This window comes from Salvelinus alpinus, chromosome 1, assembly GCF_045679555.1.
Source record: "Salvelinus alpinus chromosome 1, SLU_Salpinus.1, whole genome shotgun sequence".
NCBI lineage: Eukaryota > Metazoa > Chordata > Actinopteri > Salmoniformes > Salmonidae > Salvelinus > Salvelinus alpinus.
Window position 1 is genome coordinate 92,215,416 of NC_092086.1, and position 19,947 is coordinate 92,235,362.

The 19,947-nt window shown below is 46.1% G+C and overlaps 1 protein-coding gene across 1 annotated transcript; it reads right to left on the minus strand.

Moving 5' to 3' along the window:
- Positions 1–106: 106 nt before the first annotated feature.
- Positions 107–7,985, minus strand: LOC139534504 (signal-induced proliferation-associated 1-like protein 3). The gene is made up of 8 exons (XM_071333691.1): positions 7,724–7,985; positions 6,439–6,842; positions 5,597–5,977; positions 5,137–5,302; positions 4,302–4,530; positions 4,026–4,152; positions 3,691–3,769; positions 107–3,558 (listed from the first exon to the last, which is right to left on the minus strand). Exons 2-8 carry the CDS (start codon positions 6,792–6,794, stop codon positions 3,400–3,402), a joined length of 1,497 nt encoding a protein of 498 aa, XP_071189792.1. The 5' UTR covers positions 6,795–6,842; positions 7,724–7,985; the 3' UTR covers positions 107–3,399.
- Positions 7,986–19,947: the final 11,962 nt, after the last annotated feature.

Sequence of the window (19,947 nt, forward strand, 5' to 3'; positions counted from 1 at the left end):
CATTCTGACATTTATTTCATCACTCTGTATTTATGATCATAATGCAAAGGACCAAATAAATTCCAGACTACACAGTATGTAGCACAAAACAATCACTTGCACCATGGACTGAGATGTATTTATTACCTATTTATACACATTGAATGTATGAATATATGTGTAATGTCTGTGTTTCTATATTACACATTGTGTAAAGTAATTTTTTACCAGGCAGGTAAGAACTGAAGTCTTACTGTTGTATTTAGTTATTCAAATTGAGAATTGAAGTTTGCTGAAGTGTTCCTATGCATGGTGTCAAAATATGTTTATACTCTACATGGACAAAGTATGTGGTAATGTTACCTATTCTAGTAACTGGCTTTGATTTGGGCCAAGAGCATTTTCTTTATATAGGAATTTACAATCAAGATGCAGGATTTCACTTTAAATGTAATATTACCAGGACATACATTTGTACTAGAATGAATGAAAATAACATGTTAGCTATTCTAGTATCACTTTGCAGTCCCCCACCTGCAAACAGCCGACAATATAGTTAAAGTAATTATGAGCGGAGAAAGGACAATTCATTAAGCATTTGAATGTTTTTCTTTACTGATGTGAATACACTATATGACCAAAAGTCTGTGGACACCTGTTCGTCAAATATCTAATTCCAAAATCATGGGAATGAATATGGAGTTGGTCCCCCTTTGCTGCTATAACAACCTCCAGTCTTCTGGGAAGGCTTTCCTCTAGATGTTGGAATATTGCTGCAGGGACTTGCTTCCATTCAGCCACTAGAGCATTAGTGAGGTCAGGCACTGATGTTGGGCGATTAGGCCTGGCTCGCAGTCAGTGTTCCAATTCATCCCAAAGGTGTTCGATGGGGTTGAGGTCAGGGCTCTGCGCAGGCCAGTCAAGTTCTTCCACACTGATCTCAACAAACCACCCAAGGAGAGACGATTTTTACGCGCTTCAGCACTCAGCGATCCCATTCTGTGAGCTTGTGTGGCCTACTACTTCGCAGCTGAGTCGTTGTTGTGCCAAGACATTTCAACTTCACAAAAACAGCAATTACAGTTGACAAGGGCAACTCTAGCAGGGCAGAAATTTTACAAACTGACTTTGTGGAAAGGTGACATCCTATGACGGTGCCACGTTGAAAGTCACAGATCTTCAGTAGGGGCCATTCTGCCAATGTTTGTCTATGGAGATCGCATGGCTGTGTGCTCGATTTTATACACCTGTCAGCAATGGGTGTGGCCGAAATAGCCGAATCCACTCATTTGAAGGGGTGTCCACATACTTTTGGTCATATAGTGTATGGTCTGTAAATAAAAGTTCTACTTTGTTGAGTTATTTGAGACGAGTTAACATTTATTTTAAATACCCCACAATATAGTATTTTTGATTATTAAAAATTAATTCTTTGTAAAAATCACATTGTTATAACTCAGTTTTTCATAATCTAAAGTCAAGGCCACTGTGCCCTCAAACTAAGTATACTTAGTAGTCCTTGAGAAGTTATTATTACTTGACTTTGGGCATCTCAGATAAAATTATATTCACAGTGCTGGTAATTCAATTTGGTAGTCACCAGGTGAAGCTGGTTGAGAGAATACCAAGAGTGTGCAAAGCTGTCATCAAGGCAAAGGGTGGCTACTTTGAAGATTCTCAAGTATAAAATATATTTTGATTAGTTTAACACTTTTTTGGTTACTACATTATTCCATATGTGTTATTCATAGTTCTGATGTCTTCACTATTATTCTACGATGTAGAAAATAGTAAAAATAAAGAAAAACCCTGAAAAGAGTAGGTGTGTCCAAACTTTTGACTGGTACTGTATATATATATTTGTATATAAACTCAGCAAAAAAAGAAACAGCTCTTTTTCAGGACCCTGTCTTTCAAAGATAATTCAAAAAATTCAAATACCTTCACAGATCTTCATTGTAGAGGGTTTAAACACTGTTTCCCAAGCTTGTTCAATGAACCATAAACAATTAAAACAATTAATGAACATGCACCTGTGGAACGGTCGTTAAGACACTAACAGCTTACAGACGGTAGCCAATTAAGGTCACAGTTATGAAAACGTAGGACACTAAAGAGGCCTTTCTCTGAAAAACACCAAAAGAGAGATGCCCAGGATCCCTGCTCAACTGCGTGAACGTGCCTTAGGCATGCTGCAAGGAGGCATGACTGCAGATGTGGCCAGGGCAATAAATTGCAATGTCCGTACTGTGAGACGCCTAAGACAGCGCTACAGGGAGATAGGACGGACAGCTGATCATCCTCGCAGTGGCAGACCACGTGTAAAAACACCTGCACAGGATCGGTATATCCGAACCTCACACCTGTGGGACAGGTACAGGATGGCAACAACAACTGCCTGAGTTACACCATGAACGCACAATCCCTCCATCAGTTCTCAGACTGTCCGCAATAGGCTGAGAGAGGCTGGACTGAGGGCTTGTAGGCCTGTTGTAAGGCAGGTCCTCACCAGACATCACCAGCAACAATATCGCCTATTGGCACAAACCCACCATCGCTGGACCAGACAGGACTGGCAAAAAGTGCTCTTCACTGACGAGTCGCGGTTTGTCTCACCAGGGTTGATGGTCGGATTCACATTTATCGTCGAAGGAATGAGCTTTACACCGAAGCCGGTACTCTGGAGAGGGATCGATTTGGAGGTGGAGGGTCCGTCATGGTCTGGGGGCGGTGTGTCACAGCGTCATCGGACAGAGATTTTGTCATTGCAGGCAATCTCAACGCTGTGCGTTACAGGGAAAACATCCTCCTCCCTCATGTGGTACCCTTCCTGCAGGCTCACCCTGACATGACCCTCCAGCATGACAATGCGTGATTTCCTGCAAGACAGGAATGTCAGTGTTCTGCCATGGCCAGCGACGAGCACGGATCTCAATCCCATTGAGCACGTCTGGGACCTGTTGGATTGGAGGGTGAGGGCTAGGGTCATTACCCTCAGAAATGTCCGGGAACTTGCAGGTGCCTTGGTGGAAGAGTGTGGTAACATCTCACAACAAGAACTGGCAAATCTGGTGCAGTCCATGAGGAGGAGATGCACTGCAGTACTTAATGCAGCTGGTGGCCACACCAGATACTGACTTACTTTTGATTTTGACCCCCCCTTTGTTCAAGGACACATTATTCAATTTCTGTTAGTCACATGTCTGTGGAACTTGTTCAGTTTATGTCTCAGTTGTTGAATCGTGTTATGTTCATACAAATATTTACACATGTTAATTTTGCTGAAAATAAACACAGTTGACAGTAAGAGGACGTTTCTTTTTTTGCTGAGTTTATATATCCTCGTCCTCTGATCACATTTTGCAGACAGTCCTCCACCCCTCTGTTCAAGTTATCCCTCTCTCCTCTTAGTGTTGTTGGTCATTCTCTCTCTCTAGGCACAATTTCTGGGGCCATGTTGAACAACAGGCTGAGTTTACAGAGCTTTTCATTGGATGAAAGAGACTCCTCCCACAGGCGCTGGTTGGTCTCCCTCAGAATCGTCACTTCCCCCATCAGGGCTATCCTGTCCTGCTTCTCCTGACCATCACAAAGAGAGACAAAGAGAGAGAGAGGTCATTGGGGTTATTTAAAAAGAGATGCTGAGGTGGTCAACACATGGATTTAATGATGACAGATGGGGGTTGTGTATCTGAGGTAGAAATGTCTCACCTTCTCCAGGTTGCTCTCCAAGTGTCTCAGCAGCACCTCCAGGTCGTGAAGTCTATCAGACAGATCACTGGGCACTTCACTTTAGAGAACATCTTGTTAATACAGAATAACTTCAACACAAGCTTCATGAGGGGAAAAAATTATGTGCTGAAGGTGAATTAAAATGTACAACTCCATAATGGCACACTCCATACTATTCCCATGTGCCTTTGAGAATGAATAGCCAGATCTTACTGGACCCACAGTTTCATTAAGTCAGAGTAGAGCCATTATGTGTGTATGTCCACACAGTAAAGGGAATGGAACCATAGGGGGAGAGAATGTGTGTACAGTACCTTCTTATTGCAGGCTGGAAATTGTAGTCCTGAGGAGGGTAGTAATTGGGTGGGCAAGCCGTGGGTCCACCCTTTGATCCATGCTTCATGGGCTTACTGGGGGGAATGGGCTCCACTGTCCTCTGTGCTACAAACATGAAAAATAAATGCACCATACACTGATAATCACAAAAATCCCTGCATATTCTCATTTATACTTAAATGCCATGCATCTCACAAGCATTCATAGGCAAGTTCAGGCACATGGACATGCTTCTTGCACACATACTCTCCTACCCTCATAGGCCTTGGCAGTGTTGACCAGGTTGCTCCACTTCAGGCTCCCTGCAGGGTCCGGTAGGGGGATGTGCCCAGAGTCCCAGCCCTCTGTCAGGGACAGCTCAGAGGCAGACAGGTCCTCCAGCACTGCCAACTCTGAGCAGTCAGACACTGGGGAACAGGCCAGACTGTAGTCCATGGGACCACTGCCTAGACTGATCTCTGTAGAGAGGCTATGACGGCAGTACTAGGGGACAGAAGCAAAATGAGCTGTGGTCAGTTAAATGTGTACATGGACATAATTTTGAACTTTAAAGGTTCAATGCAGCTGTTTTATCTTAATATCAAATAATTTCTGGGTAACAATTAAGTACCTTACTGTGATTGTTTTCAATTAAAATTGTCAAAATAAAATGAAAATAGCTTCTTAGCAAAGAGCAATTTCTCAAGCAAGAATTTTGGTAGGACTGTCTGGGACTGGTCTGAGTGGGAATGGAAAAACTGAAAACTACCTGTTATTGACAGAGAGGTTTGGAACTCTCTTTCTTATTGGTCACTTATGATGTCACCAGGCAGGCCAAAACTCCGTCCCACAAGACAGGCTGAAATGTCAATTTCAAGCGGTCTTTTCAAGCGGTCTTTTCAAGCGTTTTTTTCAAACAGCTCTTACACTAAAAGGGCATTATCATCATTTTCACAATTTCACAGTATTATTCCAACTTCATAGTGTGGAAATATATATAAAACACAGGAAAATCACATTTGTAAGGTTCGCACTCATATTGAATTTGAGTATGTTAGAACAATATTCAACACCTGTGCCTCTATGATGTGTGTTGTGGTCTTAACTCACTGCATCCCTCCCTGAGTCCTCTGATGTGTTGTCCATTATGATGAGCCTCCTCAGTTCCTCCTCTAGATTTGTTGTCTTGCGGGTCTGTCGCGGAGAGGGAGGTCCCCGCAGCGAGGCCAGGACACGTGGCTGACCAAACACGTTCTGGGACGTCATGTCCACCTCTCTGATTACAGAGTGGTACCGCACAATTACTCAGTAATTAATAATCTATCTCAACACGCTGCAAATCCTGTTTGGATCAACTCAATATACATTTTCTTGGAACCTTCCTTTGTCAACTCAGATCACATAGCCTTTTCTCTAAACATTATAGAACTAGAATCAAATTACAAATCAATGAATTACACATGAATAAAGTAAGTACTTGATACATGCACTATAGAACTGAAATAATAATAACTGAAATAATATAGAATAACGTTCTCTCTCTCTCTCTCTCTCTTAAGCTCAAACTCACCTCTTGATACTGTTACTGTGAGAGCTGTTGTTGGTCTTGATGGTGTTGCCGTCTGTGTTGGTGTTGTCCTTGTGCTGCCAGGTTGTGAGTCTCCTATAGACAGGAAGAGTGGGACTGAGGCTTGGCTGGTAGACCGGCTTGGGACGAAGGCTTGGTTGGTAGAGAAGCTTGGGGCTTAGGCTTGGCTGGTGCTGCTGCTGGTTTGGTCTGGGCTGCTGCTGGTGCTGGAAAGGCTGACTCTGGTGCGGGTCCTGGCTCTGGTGCTGGCTCTGCTGTCGGCCAGACTGGTTAGGGTCCGAGGGGCGGGATCTGATAGTGGCTCTAAGCATGCGAGGTTTGTCCACGGTGGTAGTCTTATATCCCTGAGGGCTGCTGTAGACACTGCAGGCAAAACAAACACACACATATCAGAACCACCGGTACAGCACAAACATAGACACACACAGCAGTACAAAGAAACACACCAAAGAAATGCACACACAGTGCAGATGTGCAAACTCGCACATGGGACGGATAGAGAAATGTCGACATTATTGAGACTTATCCAAGCATTAATCCAATCATTTATTGCTAACCCGATGCCCCACCCAGTGTGGTTGTATGTAACAGGTATGTGTCACACGATGGTGATGGTCCCCCCATGTGGGAATCATTACACACATCAATCTATACCAGGGTCCCTCCACTATGGTCTCTGTCTCACTATGCCTGTCTCTCACCTGTGTGTCCCTTTCCTCCCTCCCTCCCTTTTTGCCCAACTTCCTGTCTCTCACTCCCGCCAGGTGTCTTACCCACCAGGGTGTCCCTCCCTCACTCCCTTACTCCCCCTGTCTGTTACTCACCTGGGTCTGAAGACAGCTAGGGCTCTGCGGGGCAGGGGCAGGGTGTGGGCGTGGTAGCCCTGGCACTGGTTGAGGGAGACAGGCCTGGCAGAAGAGGATGCCCCCCCTTTGCTCTCAGTGCTGGGGCTGAATCTCTGTGGAGGGGGGCTGTATGTGCCCCAGCCATGCAGGGACCTCTGGGGGGCCCTGGGACAGGCATAGTGTGACTTGGCCTCCTGAGGTTGTTTAGTGTCGTTTGGGGAGTACAGATCTGGTGTGTCAAAGTCCCTGCCACTGAAGAGGATGTCCAGCCCAACCCCCTGGTGAACCCCCCTCTCACCAAACCAGCCCTTGTGGGCAGTGATACAGGAGGCCATGGCGGAGAGAGTGTCACTGCTGGTTGGGGGGAAGCACAGCAACTCCACCTGAGAAATAGAGTGTGTTGGACAGAGGTGATGGTTGGTATGTTCAATGGCAGCTATGGGAGAATGTATGACCAGACTGGCTTGAAAATGTAAAACTGAGAATTAGGGAGAGAGAAATGTGTAAGCATGTGTGGTAGTACTAGGCACCCTTGTTCAGCCCTAACACGAGCAAAACTCGTTGCCTGGTTTAGCTGAGCTAAGGCTTCACTAAATGAGAGGAGGGACTGTCCAGAGCCAGCCTAGAAGAGGCACGGGCTATATGCTCTGGCCCTGAGGAATAGAGGGCTGATTGTTAATGTGAGTGTGGTCAATGCTCTCCTTGTTAACACATAGCTGCATTGTGCTGCACTGGGATTCGGAGCTCTGGGTTGCTCTGAATAGCACAGATTGAAGAAATTAATGTTGAAGGAATTTATTCATGAAATGTCATCAATTGCTTTTTTCTGCAAGACCTTATTCCATTAATATCAATAAATTTTAACATCCCAATCATAATGCATGTATCAACCAAATCAGTGACCATTCTTCCGGTCATCTTTAGAGAACAGGTTGTAAAACGTTATTGTTGCAAAAGTGTCTCGGCTAACCCCTACAGGTTAGTGCCTACAGGCCTAATGCCAGCACATAACAACTACAGCAGGCTATCTATCTGTGGTCAAGACCATCAGCAAAATTTCCAAAAGCATCCGTCAATCATGACCACTCACAAAACAGCTGGATAACTCCTGTTAATAAGTACTTAGACTATGTTATCAGTCACCACTGACGTTCTGTTGTTGACAGCAGACAATAATAAAATTTCTTAGCCATCATCTGCATATGCTAAATCACATTCCAGAGAAATCAGGGAATAACTTGTAGAGGAAAAACAGAATACTTACCTCTCTTCAGTGTCAATGAGCCAGTTCACATATCCTAAACTCACAGTGCTCTCAGCCTCTGTCCACTGTGTGTGTGTATGCGTCACACAAGCTCCCATAGAATTTCATATTTTTCCTGACAAACTAGCAGCTGTTTTTAATATCCTACTCTGTCTAGCAACCTATTCGTTTTTCAAGAATTTTATGGAATTGTCCAACTTTAATCAATTTGTGATTGCATGTGGCCGTTCCTGCATCTTCCTACAATCCCCCCTCTTGAGCATCCCATTGGTTCCTACATGAACGTCCTCCCCCTCGAGCATCCCACTGGTTCCTGCATGAACACCCCCCCTCGAGCATGCCATCTTTATGCTTGTGCGACACTTTTGATATTCTGGATTTCCACTGATTGTCTATGAGATTAAAATGTTGGTCAAAAGTGTAACAAAAGTATTATCTGAGTTTTTCAGGGTACACTGTCTATCGGTGTGCTAGCTAGCTACCAATCCTGCCTGCTAGCTAACTAGCACACAGTGTCCTTCGCTCCTGCTTGCTGAACACCTGCCCTCGCTGTTGTTAACAGAACTGCAGGAAAACAGTGCCCAACAAGCAGGGGCAAAGGACACCGTCTACCGGTGTCCTAGCTATCGTTAGCTAAATACCAATCCTGCCTCCTGTGAACCAGAGTCCTAGCTAGCTAACTAACTAACTAGCACCCTGTGTCCTCTAATTCCTGCCGAATGCCTGCCCTTACCGTCGTTAGAAGGACACGGTCTACCCGTGGTCCTAGCTAGCTGTCTACCGTTGTCGCCTCCGCCTCTTCTGTGAGGTTTATTGACAGTTGGCATTCAATGTTATGGTGCATTACCGCCACATACTGTACTGTAGTCTCCGTACCACCCATCTGTTTACCGGAGTCCTAGCTTAAAAATGGACCAATAGAAGTATAAAGAGGGCTATGAGTTGGGTCGCAGAGTGAAGGAAAAGCAGCCAACAAGTGCTCAGGATATGTGAGAACTCCTTCAAGACTGTTGGAAAAGCATTCCAGGTGAAGCTGGTTGAGAGAATGTCAAGAGTGTGCAAAGCTGTCATTAAGGCAAAGGGTGGCAACTTTGAAGAATCTCATGTGTAAAATATATTTTGATTTGTTTAACACTTTTTTGGTTACTACATGATTCCATATGTGTTATTTCATAGTTTTGATGTCTTCACTATTATTATACAATGTAGAAAATAGTACAAATAATCAAAAACCCTATAATGAGTTGCTGTGTCCAAACTTTTGACTGGTACTGTACATATATATATACATATATATACAGTATACATACATATATGGCTGTGTGCCTATATATATATACATACACAGTGCATTCGAAAAGTATTAAGACCCCTTGAATTTTTTCGCATTTTGTTACGTTACAGCCTTATTATAAAATTGAATAAAATTTTTTTTCCCCTTATCAATCTACACAAAGGACCCCATAATGACAAAGCAAAAACAGTTTTTTTTTAAAAGTTTTTGCAAATTTATTGAAAAAAAAACTGAAATATTACATTTACTGTACATAAGTATTCAGAACCTTTACTCAGTACTTTGTTGAAGCACCTTTGGCAGCGATTACAGCCTTGAGTCTTCTTGGGTATGACGCTTGGCACACCGACCGCAAGGCACTACAGAGGGTTGTGCGTACGGCCCAGTACATCACTGGGGCAAAGCTTCCTGCCATCCAGGACCTCTATATCAGGCGGTGTCAGAGGAAGGCCCTAAAAATTGTCAAAGACTCCAGCCACCCTAGTTATAGACTGTTCTCTCTGCTACCGCACTGCAAGCGGTACCGGAGCGCCAAGTCGAGGTCCAAAAGGCTTCTTAACAGCTTCTACCTTCCAAGCCACAAGAGTCCTGAACAGCTAATCAAAGGGCTACCCAAACCCCTCTTTCACTCTGCTGCTTCTCTCTGTTTATAATCTATGCATAGTCACTTTAGCTCTCCATACATGTACATATTACCTCAATTACCTCAACTAACTGGTGCCCCCCCACATTGACTCTGTACCGGTACCCCCTGTATATAGCCTCACTATTGTTATTTTACTGCAGCTGCTGAATTATTTGTTACTTATATTTTCTATATAAGTAACAAATATATTTTTTATAGATAACTTTTTTTTTTTTATATTAACATCTTAAAGCATTGTTGGTTAAGGGCTTGTAAGTAAGCATTTCACTGTAAGGTCTACACACCTGTTGTATTCGGCGCATGTGACAAATAACATTTTATTTGATATGTTCGATTGAGTTTAAGTCTGTGCTCTGGTTGGGCCACTTAAGGACATTCAGAGACTTGTCCCGAAGCCACTCCTGTGTTGTCTTGGCTGTGTGCCTATGGTTGTTGTCCTGTTGGAAGGTGAATCTTCACCCCAGTCTGAGGTCCTGAGCGCTCTGGAGCAGGTTTTCATCAAGGATCTGTCTGTACTTTGCTCTGTTCATCTTTCCCTCGATCCTGACTAGTCTCCCAGTCTCTGCCACTGAAAAACATCCCCACAGCATGATGCTGCCACCACCATGCTTCACCGTAGGAATGGTGCCAGGTTTCCTCCAGACGTGACGCTTGGCAGTCAGGTTAAAGAGTTCAATTTTGGTTTCATCAGACCAGAGAACCTTGTTTCTCATGGTCTGAGAGTCCTTTAGGTGCCTTTTGGCAAACTCCAAGTGGGCTGTCATGTGCCTTTTATTGAGGAGTGGCTACCATAAAGGCCTGATAGCTGGAGTGCTGCAGAGATGGTTGTCCTCCTGGAAGGTTCTCCCATCTCCACTGAGGAACTCTGGAGCTCTGCCAGAGTGACCATTGGGTTCTTGGTCACCTCCCTGACCAAGGCCGTTCTCCCCTGATTGCTCAGTTTGGCCGGGTGGCCAGCTCTAGGAAGAGTCTTGGTGTTCCAAACTTTTTCCGTTTAAGAATGATGGAGGCCACTGTGTTCTTGGGAACCTTCAGTGCTGCAGTCATGTTTTGGTACACTCGACACAATCCTGTCTCGGAGCTCTACGGACAATTCCTTCGATCTCATAGCTTGGGTTTTGCTCTGACATGCACTGTCAACTGTGGGTTCTTATATAGACAGGTGTGTGCCTTTCCAAATCACGTACAATCAATTGATTTTACCACAGGTGGACTCCAGTCAAGTTGTAGAAACATCTCAAGGATGATCAATGGAAACAGGATGCACCTAAGCTCAATTTCGATTCTCATAGCAAAGGGTCTGAATACTGAATAAGCCGAAGGACACCATCTCAACCGTGAAGCACGGAGGTGGCAGCATCATGTTGTGGGGGTGCTTGGCTGCCGGAGGGACTGGTGCACTTCACAAAATAGATGGCACCAACAGGTGCACGGTGTTTCCTCCGACACATTGGTGCGGCTGGCTTCCGGGTTGGAGGCGCGCTGTGTTAAGAAGCAGTGCGGCTTGGTTGGGTTGTGCTTCGGAGGACGCGTGGCTTTCGACCTTCGTCTCTCCCGAGCCCCTACGGGAGTTGTAGCGATGAGACAAGATAGTAATTACTAGTGATTGGATACCACGGAAATTGGGGAGAAAAGGGGATAAAAAATTTAAAATATATATAAAAAAAAAAAAAAAAATAGATGGCACCATGAGGGAGGAAAAGTATGTGGATATATTGAAGCAACATCTCAAGACATCAGTCAGGAAGTTAAAGCTTGGTCGCAAATGGGTCTTCCAAATGGACAATGACCCCAACCATACTTCCAAAGTTGTGGCAAAATGGCTTAAGGACAGCAAAGTCAAGGTATTGGAGTGGCCATCACAAAGCCCTGACCTCAATCCTATAGAAAATTTGTAGGCAGAACTGAAAAAGCATGTGCGAGCAAGGAGGCCTACAAACCTGACTCAGTTACACCAGCTCTGTCAGGAGGAATGGGCCAAAATTCACCCAACTTATTGTGGGAAGCTTGTGGAAGGCTACCCAAAACTTATGTAAACGTCTGACCCACTGGGAATGTGATGAAAGAAATAAAAGCTAAAATAAATAATTATCTCTAATATTATTCTGACATTTCACATTCTTAAAATAAAGTGGTGATCCTAACTGACGTAAAACAGGCACTTTTTACTAGGATTAAATGTCAGGAATTGTGAAAAACTGAGTTTAAATGTATTTGGCTAAGGTGTATGTAAACTTCCGACTTCAACTGTATAAATATAAATCTGCAACATTTATTATAGCCTGTTTTCACTTTGTCATTATGTGGTATTATGTGTAGATTGAGGATAATTTTTTTTTTAATACATTTTAGAATAAGGCTGTAAACGTAACAAAATGTGGAAACAGTCAAGGGGCCTGAATACATTCCGAGTCCATTCGGAAAGTATTCAGACACCTTCACTGTTTCCACATTTAGTTACTAATCCACAAAACCAATCCATTCTCCATAGAACCCAAATAGCGTTCCAATTTCACGTTCTTTTTCGCAATTATTCTATGATTCTCTTCATGACCATCATAATGCGGAAAAATTGATCACTTCATGAAAAGGAATACGGGAAAAGCATAATTCTGTAGGGGGAAAGCATGTGACTAGTCGCTTAGGAGGTGCGTGGGAGAGCTCGAATATTGTAAATTATGGGATCAATTGGAAGAATTATACCAGACTGGAAAACCTTTCTATCACAACTGAAACAAACCATACAGGTAAAAATATTCGTATTGTTTGTAATATAACATTTGAGGACATAATTCATATTTCTGATATTTTTAATCCATTGTCATTCTGAAGAAGAAAGAGCAGGAGAACCAGGAATCTCAGTCTCATTCTTTAGGAACATCTAACGATGTGGAGCAAGAAGCTCCACTGTACTTGGATGCATCCCCAAGTACACAGTTCCACTACACCTGTGCCCCTAACTACCTACATTGCCTCACAACCTTCTCTGGGTGCAGTGGCACAGTGGTGGTGGGCTTCCAGTTGGGACATATGCTGCTCAGGCATAAGGTGAGTCACCTGTTGGGACTGACTTTGGGGAGGGGGTCTTACAATGAGGGAATATGGGTCAGTGAGCTGCACTGTGATGCACTCACCTCTCTTCACTTTCTGCTGATCGTTTATGTGATCATTATTCCTCTGCATGCCTCCAATCCTTCTACTCTCCTTCCACCCGTCCTCTTAAATTCTCTCTCTCCCTCAGATGGATATGTGGGCAGATGATGGGCAGGGCCAGCTGAGGCACTACTTGAGCATCCCCATGGAGAAGAAGTACCGGGTAGAGCACCTGGTGTTTGTGCCGACCCAGCGTGTGCTAGTTGGGGCCTGCAGTCTCTACACTGACACCACCCAGGAGATGACCGTGTTTCACCGCGCCACCTGCCCTGCCTCTGTGGTCTGCATGCACTTCTGCCCTGAGACCAACGAACTGCTGACCGGCAGCATGGGCCTCATTGCCTTTTGGGGCTTCTGGACGTCCCCTCAGACCCCTCTGGGGCTGATGAGGGTGCTGGACTGGAACTGCTGCTCCCTGCGCAAGGATACCCTGGTGGGGGCTCTAGTGACCGAGCGCCAGACCTCCTCCATCTACGCCCTGTGCAACTGTCACATCAAGAGCTTTGAGCACATGGGCCAGTAGGAGCTGCTACCATTCCGCGGCTGCAGCCGGGCTACGCTGCGCTGCATCACCACAGACTGGCTGCAGCGCTACCTCTACACGGGTGACGCCGCCGGCTACGTGCAGACATGGAGCCGGGACATAGGCGGCCTGCTGCATGAGTTCCGCGCCCACGCCCAGCCAGGTAGCTCCGTGCTGCTGCGCCCGGAAACCTGCAGCCTGTTGACTGCCTCCGTGGGGGGCTGGGTTAAGGAGTGGAGCCGCGGGGGAGACCTGCTGTTCAAGCTCTATGTGGACTCGCCTGGCGGGGTGAGGGGCATGTCACTGATGGGGCAGAACTGCATCCTGTGCCAGTCTCCTTCTACGCTGGCAGTGTGGCGGCTGCACGGTCTGTACCGCCTCTTCAACAACACAGGCTGTGGCCTGAAGGTGATGAAGCGGGTGGAGTCTGGGCAGAGCAGGGCGCGGCTGCTGGTGGTGACGCACGATGGTGTGGCAAGGCTCCTCTCTCCAGCTAATGGGGAGCTGCTGGTGCTCTCGTGGCCCTTCCTCCACCTGGACAAGGCTCTGGGCTTCGCCTACAACCCCAGCCAGGAGGAGCTGTTTGTGGCCTATGGAGCCCCAGAGGTCCTAGTGCTGGATACGTCTCTCAGCCCCTGTCCAGTCAAGCACCTCATCTGCACCTCCAAGGATCACAGTGATGGTGTGATGTGTGTGGAGGCATTGCAGGTGGAGGGGATTGGGTGGGCTGGGACTCAGGCCCCACTTTGCCTAGTGTTCAGTGGCCATCGTAGTGGGAAGCTACAGTTGTTGTCTCCCCGTGGGCTGCACTGCCAGATCCAGCAGGCACACATGGGGACCATTATCCAGACCAGCAGCCTCCCAGGCCCAACACCCCTCATATGTTGCTACGCCACAGACCACCAGTTCAGTGTGTGGTCAGTCAGAGTGGGGGTGGGGCGGGTGGAACTGACCCTGAACACTAAAGTGAACTGCCCTGCCACCCCAGTGCTGTCCTGTCTGCTGCCTGGCCTGGTGTGTGCCATCTCTCCCAGCCATAGCCTGCTCATCTTCTCGCTGACAAAGGTAGAGTGTGTGGAGAGGGAGAGGAGCCTTGCAGAGCCTGTCTCCTGTCTGGACTACTGCCCCCAACTGGGTCTGCTGGCTCTGTCTGGACCTGGGGGGAACGTGGAGATCTGGGACTGCTGTGGCAAAATGATAAGTGAAATTAGGCTGGGCTCGGCGGTGAGCCAAGTGTGTTTCGCTAACGCGCGGGGAGACATCCTGGCCTGCTTCAGTGGCAGCATCTCCCTCATCTCCAGCCTGCACTTCCTGCCTGTCAGGTTACTGAGAACAGTGCTGGAGCAGGCCACAGCAGACGATGCCTTAGAGAACCCTGTCCCCTTCCTCCCCAGCTCCCCAGACAGCTACAACATAGCCTTGGTGGCCATGATCAGCCCCGGGTATAAGGGAAACATGCCTGAACCAATCCCCCCTGTGGTGATCACTGTGAGTGAGATGTCTGAGCAGCAGCCTCAGCAGACAGAGAGAAGGACTAGGTCTGGAGTGCAACACTACAGCCTGACACCAGGCAGAGGAGCTCTGCAGGGTGAGTGTACAGGACATTGTCTTTGTACGTTTAGTTAAGATTTAAAGGTTTATTACGAAAATCTGTTAGAGGTTTATTACAGCGTATTGATAAGCTCATCTCTTTGTTTCCAAGTGGTGAAGTGGAGTGCCCCTGTCAGAGGGGTGGTGTGGGAGGACATAGTGAGGACATAGTGGAATGTGAGCCTGTGCCAGAAGTTGATGTCTGGGATGAGGCTAAACATCAGTCTCAGGTTTCAGAAAAAGGCCTAGATGGTTTAGAGTGGCCCGTTGCTCCAGACGGATTTCTTCCTAATTCAGTGATCCGAGGCAAAGGCCAAAAGGTGGAGGAGTCTATTCCCACTAAGACTGAGCCCAAGGGTCTGCAGAGGAAGTTCCCAGAGGGGGATGTGCTTCAGCAAAAACCAGACATCTCTCACATTCTATCCACAGCCAAAGCTGTGATATGCACCATGCCTCCAAAAAGCCCTCTCCCAGTCTTAGAGCCAGAGGAGGAGGTCCAGTTCATTTCAGACATTGATTGTCTGAAGAGAATCATCATCCCCATCTTGAACCAGCTGGAGCAGGCAGATAAACAAGGCTATGAGGAGTACAGTGCTGCCCTGCTGGAGGTGGTCCGCTCACACTCACATACCCTGAACTCTGAGATTATTCAACTCATTAAGGTGTTGCTTCTAAGCCAAGTGGGGGGGCAGGAGCCTTCATGGAGGCAGCTGGGGAGCTGGAAGAACCTGGAAGCCCTGGAGCTGCTCCAAGACGTGGACCTGGTGATGCTGGGGGGGCCCCTGACTGACGCCGACCCTGAGTTGCGCCATATAGCCCGCACCATTCTGGAAAAAGCCTTCAAGATCACCAACAAGACCACCCTGAAGGGCAAGCTGAAGCAGATCTGTCTGGGGTGAGCCTGGGGACAAGGTTAGGTTGATTGTGAAATAGTGTGAAAAATGCTGAAAATCGGTGAACAAAATACATTTTCTATCACAGCGACCATATTATTTTTTGGCAAGCCCAATTGATTCTGGCTTCGGACATATAAAATGTATATTTGAAACTATTTCAAAGATGCATACTTTCCGATTTCCCGAACCCACTTGTTTAGCCTAAATCACTTGCGCTGATCACACTTTGAAATTCAAAGGGGAGGTTCTAGGGGTTATGCTAGATATTGATGGACTGAGAGATCAGCCAATTAAAAACAACGGTTGTTTTGTCCACTCCTGCAATAGACTTCCAGTCATGTCCCATTCTGAGGTGCTTGGAAACCAGACATCTCCACAGAGAGAGAGCCGGCTGGTGGGCGAGATTACAATCAACCCTACCATCAGTAAGAAATATCTCATGCAACTGCTGAAAATACTGACTGAAGACTTAGAGCTCGTGGTGCAAAGGAAGCCAGAGCCAAAGAAGACTAAGAAAGCAGAACGTCCCCAGCTTACTCAGACCAGACGTATGTTTATACAGCAAACACCTCTGATTATTACACACAACACAACACAGCACTACAATATGTCCTCTTAGTTATCACTCTCTCCCTGTTTCAGGCATGACCATTACAGAGAAGCTTCCGCCGGTCATATACGTTAAAAAGCAAGGTAAATAACATCTGCATTATATTTTACACTTAGAGCAGCCATAGGGGAAAGGGATAGGGTACTTCAGAGAGACATGGAGGCAAAGTTAAAGCATGTTAGGTGCAGTATGCAGAGAATCTAAACTAGATGGTTTTTCAGCATTTGACTAAATTGGTAATTCTCTCTCCATCTCTCATGACATGCAAATCAGGTGATAATCCCTAAGCTGACAGTCAGTAGTACCAGCAGAGAATCTGTGAGGAGAGCCTCCCTGCTGCCTGTGGAGGTGAAGGAGAAGAAAAAAGCCTCTCTGTTCCCCCCAGTATTCCCCCCTCCTCATGCCAGTGCCCCCAAGCAGCGTGTCAAGAACAGGCCCTTCAAGCCGCTGGCCAGACAGAAGGTGGTGGAGGTTGTTGAGAAACAGGAGGTTCTGGTGTTCAACGACCCTTTGCTGTACATCTACAGGAAGTCCCGTAGGCTCACTGCTGCCCTATCCAACCCTGCAGCTGGCCCTGAGGCTAAGACAGACCCCCTGCAGGTCCAGGCCAGTGACTCAGGCTTGGGCTCCCTCCTTAGCCAGGTGTCGTCCTCACTGCAGGCCCCCTTCGTCCCTGCCCCTCACCCTGTCCCAGAGTACTGCCGCCTCCAGCCCAGCAGGGACGAGGCGGTCGCCAACTGGAGTGAGAGCCTCCACAAGCTGGTCTCCCTCTATGGCTTCCGCTCCCAGAAAGCATCCAAGGCTGCCCCGCCTTACACTGCATCCTGCCCAGGGCCTCCTGTTCCTCTCTCTGTTACAGAGCCCCAGGCCAAGTCTATGGCCCACAGCCTTCCCCAGCTGCCTTCCAGGCCTGTGGGCCAGTGTGCCTTGGGGGAGAGGGTGGTGCACATGACCCAGGTAAGGAGGAAGACCTGGGAAAGACCCTCCTCTCAGTTCCAGCATGAGCTTCCTCTGCCCTGGCAGCTGAGCAGCTACACTCTGTGTTCGCGGGGGCAGAGCAGGTATGGGAGGCTGGAGCTGGACTGGGCCAGGAGCCCTGAGGGAGCCCTCTCTGATGCTCACATACTGGCACGCCCCTCTCTCAGCCCCGCCTGCCAAGGATTTGCCCTTTCTTAGCGAAAGGGAAGAGGACTCATGTGGGACCCATAGAGTTATATTTGAACCATATCAGGGATATATTAACAGAGCTTATAGTCTGGCAACATATACATGAATACATATTTTTTACCAAAGTTAACTAGCATTATTTTTCATATACTATAATTTTTTTGCAACTTTCTATTCCCAGTTACAAATAAAACATTTTTGTTCAGCAACCTCTGTTCAGCTGACAAACTGCTGTGAGCCTGACAAATAACACAGGACAACAATTACTGCAAGACATTTGTGAGTTGGTCCACATTTTAATGGCTTCCATTTGAGTAGCCTGTCTAAGAAACCAGTTGCAGACTGTTCACCAAATATCACAATTGTTCAGTTGTAAGTTCCAGGCTGCCAATTTGATGAGCTGCTACTCATATAATACTACTAAATCAATAAACACACTAATAGCTGTACATATGCTCTTTGCCTTAATGTCTTAGTTGTAGAGAAAAGGTGGGGGGAGACCATAACTGTCTCATCAATAGAAAAATATATCTGCAGTGGCACTCCTTAAATAAAAATGTATAAACAGTACGAGTCAAAAGTCTGGACACACCTATTCATTCAAGGGGTTTTCTTTACTTTTCCTATTTTCTTCACGGTAGAATTATAGTGAAGACATCAAAACTATGAAATAACACATACGGAATCATGTAGTAACCAAAAAAGTGTTATACAAATAAAAATATATTTTATATTCTTCAAAATAGCCCCCCTTTCGCTTGATGATAGCATTGCACACTCTTGGCATTCTCTCAACCAGCTTCATGAGTTCCCACATATGTTGAGCACTTGTTGGCTGCTTTTCCTTAACTCTGCGGTCGTACTCGTCCCAAACCATCACAATTGGGTTGAGGTCGGATTATTGTGGAGGCCAGGTCTTCTGATGCACCCCTCCATCACTCTCCTTCTTGGTCAAATAGCCCTTACACAGCCTGGAGGTGTGTTTTGGGTCATTGTCCTGTTGAAAAACAAATGATAGTCCCATTAAGCGCAAACCAGATGGGATGGCATATCGCTGCAGAATGCTGTGGTAGCCATGCTGGTTAAGTGTGCCTTGAATTATAAATAAATCACTGACAGCGTCACCAGCAAAGCACCCCCACACCATCACACCTCCTCCTCCATGCTTCACAGTGGGAACCACACATGCGGAGATCATCATTCACCTACTCTGCGTCTAACAAAGACACAGCGGTTGGAATCAAAAATCTCAAATTTGGACTCATCAAACTAAAGGACATATTTCCACTGGTCTAATGTCCATTGCTCATGTTTCTTGGCCCAAGCAAATCTCTTCTTATTATTGGTGTCCTTTAGTAGTGGTTTCTTTCCAGGACATCGACCATGAAGACCTGATTCACAGTCTCCTCTGAACAGTTGATGTTGAGATGTGTCTGTTAGTTGAACTCTGTGAAGCATTTATTTGGGCTGCAATCTAAGGTGCAGTTTACTCTAAGTAACGTATCCTCTGCAGCAGAGGTAACTCGGGGTCTTCCTTTCTTGTAGCGGCCCTCATCAGAGCCAGTTTCATCATAGCGCTTGAGGGTTTTTGCAACTGCACTTGAAGAAACTTTAAAAGTTGTTGAAATTTTCAGTATTGACTGACCTTCATGTCTTGAAGTAATGATGGACAGTCGGTTCACTTTGCTTATTTGAGCTGTTCTTGCCATAATATGGATTTGGTCTTTTACCAAATAGGGCTATCTTCTGTATACCACCCGCACCTTGTCACAACATAACTGATTGGTTTAACAAACTATAGTTTTGGCAAGTCAGTTAGGACATCTACTTTGTGCATGACACAAGTAATTTTTCCAACAATTATTTGTTTACAGATTATTTCATTGTATCACAATTCCTGTGGGTCAGAAGTTTACATACAGTAAGTCGACTGTGCCTTTAAACAGCTTGGAAAATTCCAGAAAATGTCATGGCTTTAGAAGCTTCTGATACACTAATTGAAATCATTTGAGTCAATTGGAGGTGTACCTGTGGATGCATTTCAGGGCCTACCTTCAAACAGTGTCTCTTTGCTTGACATCATGAGAAAATCAAATTTAAATCAGCCAAGACTTCAGTTCATCTTTGGGAGCAATTTCCAAACACCTGAAGGTACCACGTTGATCTGTACAAAAAAATAGTACGCAAGTATAAACACCATGGGACCACGCAGCCGTCATGCCGCTCAGGAAGGAGACGCGTTCTGTCTCTTAGAGTTGGACGTACTTCGATGCAAAAAGTACAAATCAATCCCAGAACAACAGAAAAGGACCTTGTGAAGATGCTGGAGGAAACAGGTACAAAAG

Coding starts and splice junctions, on each gene's coding strand:
- LOC139534504 (XM_071333691.1), bottom strand. CDS start 6,794: ATGGCCTCCTGTATCACTGCCCACAAGGGCTGGTTTGGTGAGAGGGGG. Junction 3,770..4,025: donor TTCCAGCCTGCAATAAGAAG/GTACTGTACACA, acceptor TGTTCTCTAAAG/TGAAGTGCCCAGTGATCTGT. Junction 3,559..3,690: donor TGGAGAGCAACCTGGAGAAG/GTGAGACATTTC, acceptor TGTGATGGTCAG/GAGAAGCAGGACAGGATAGC.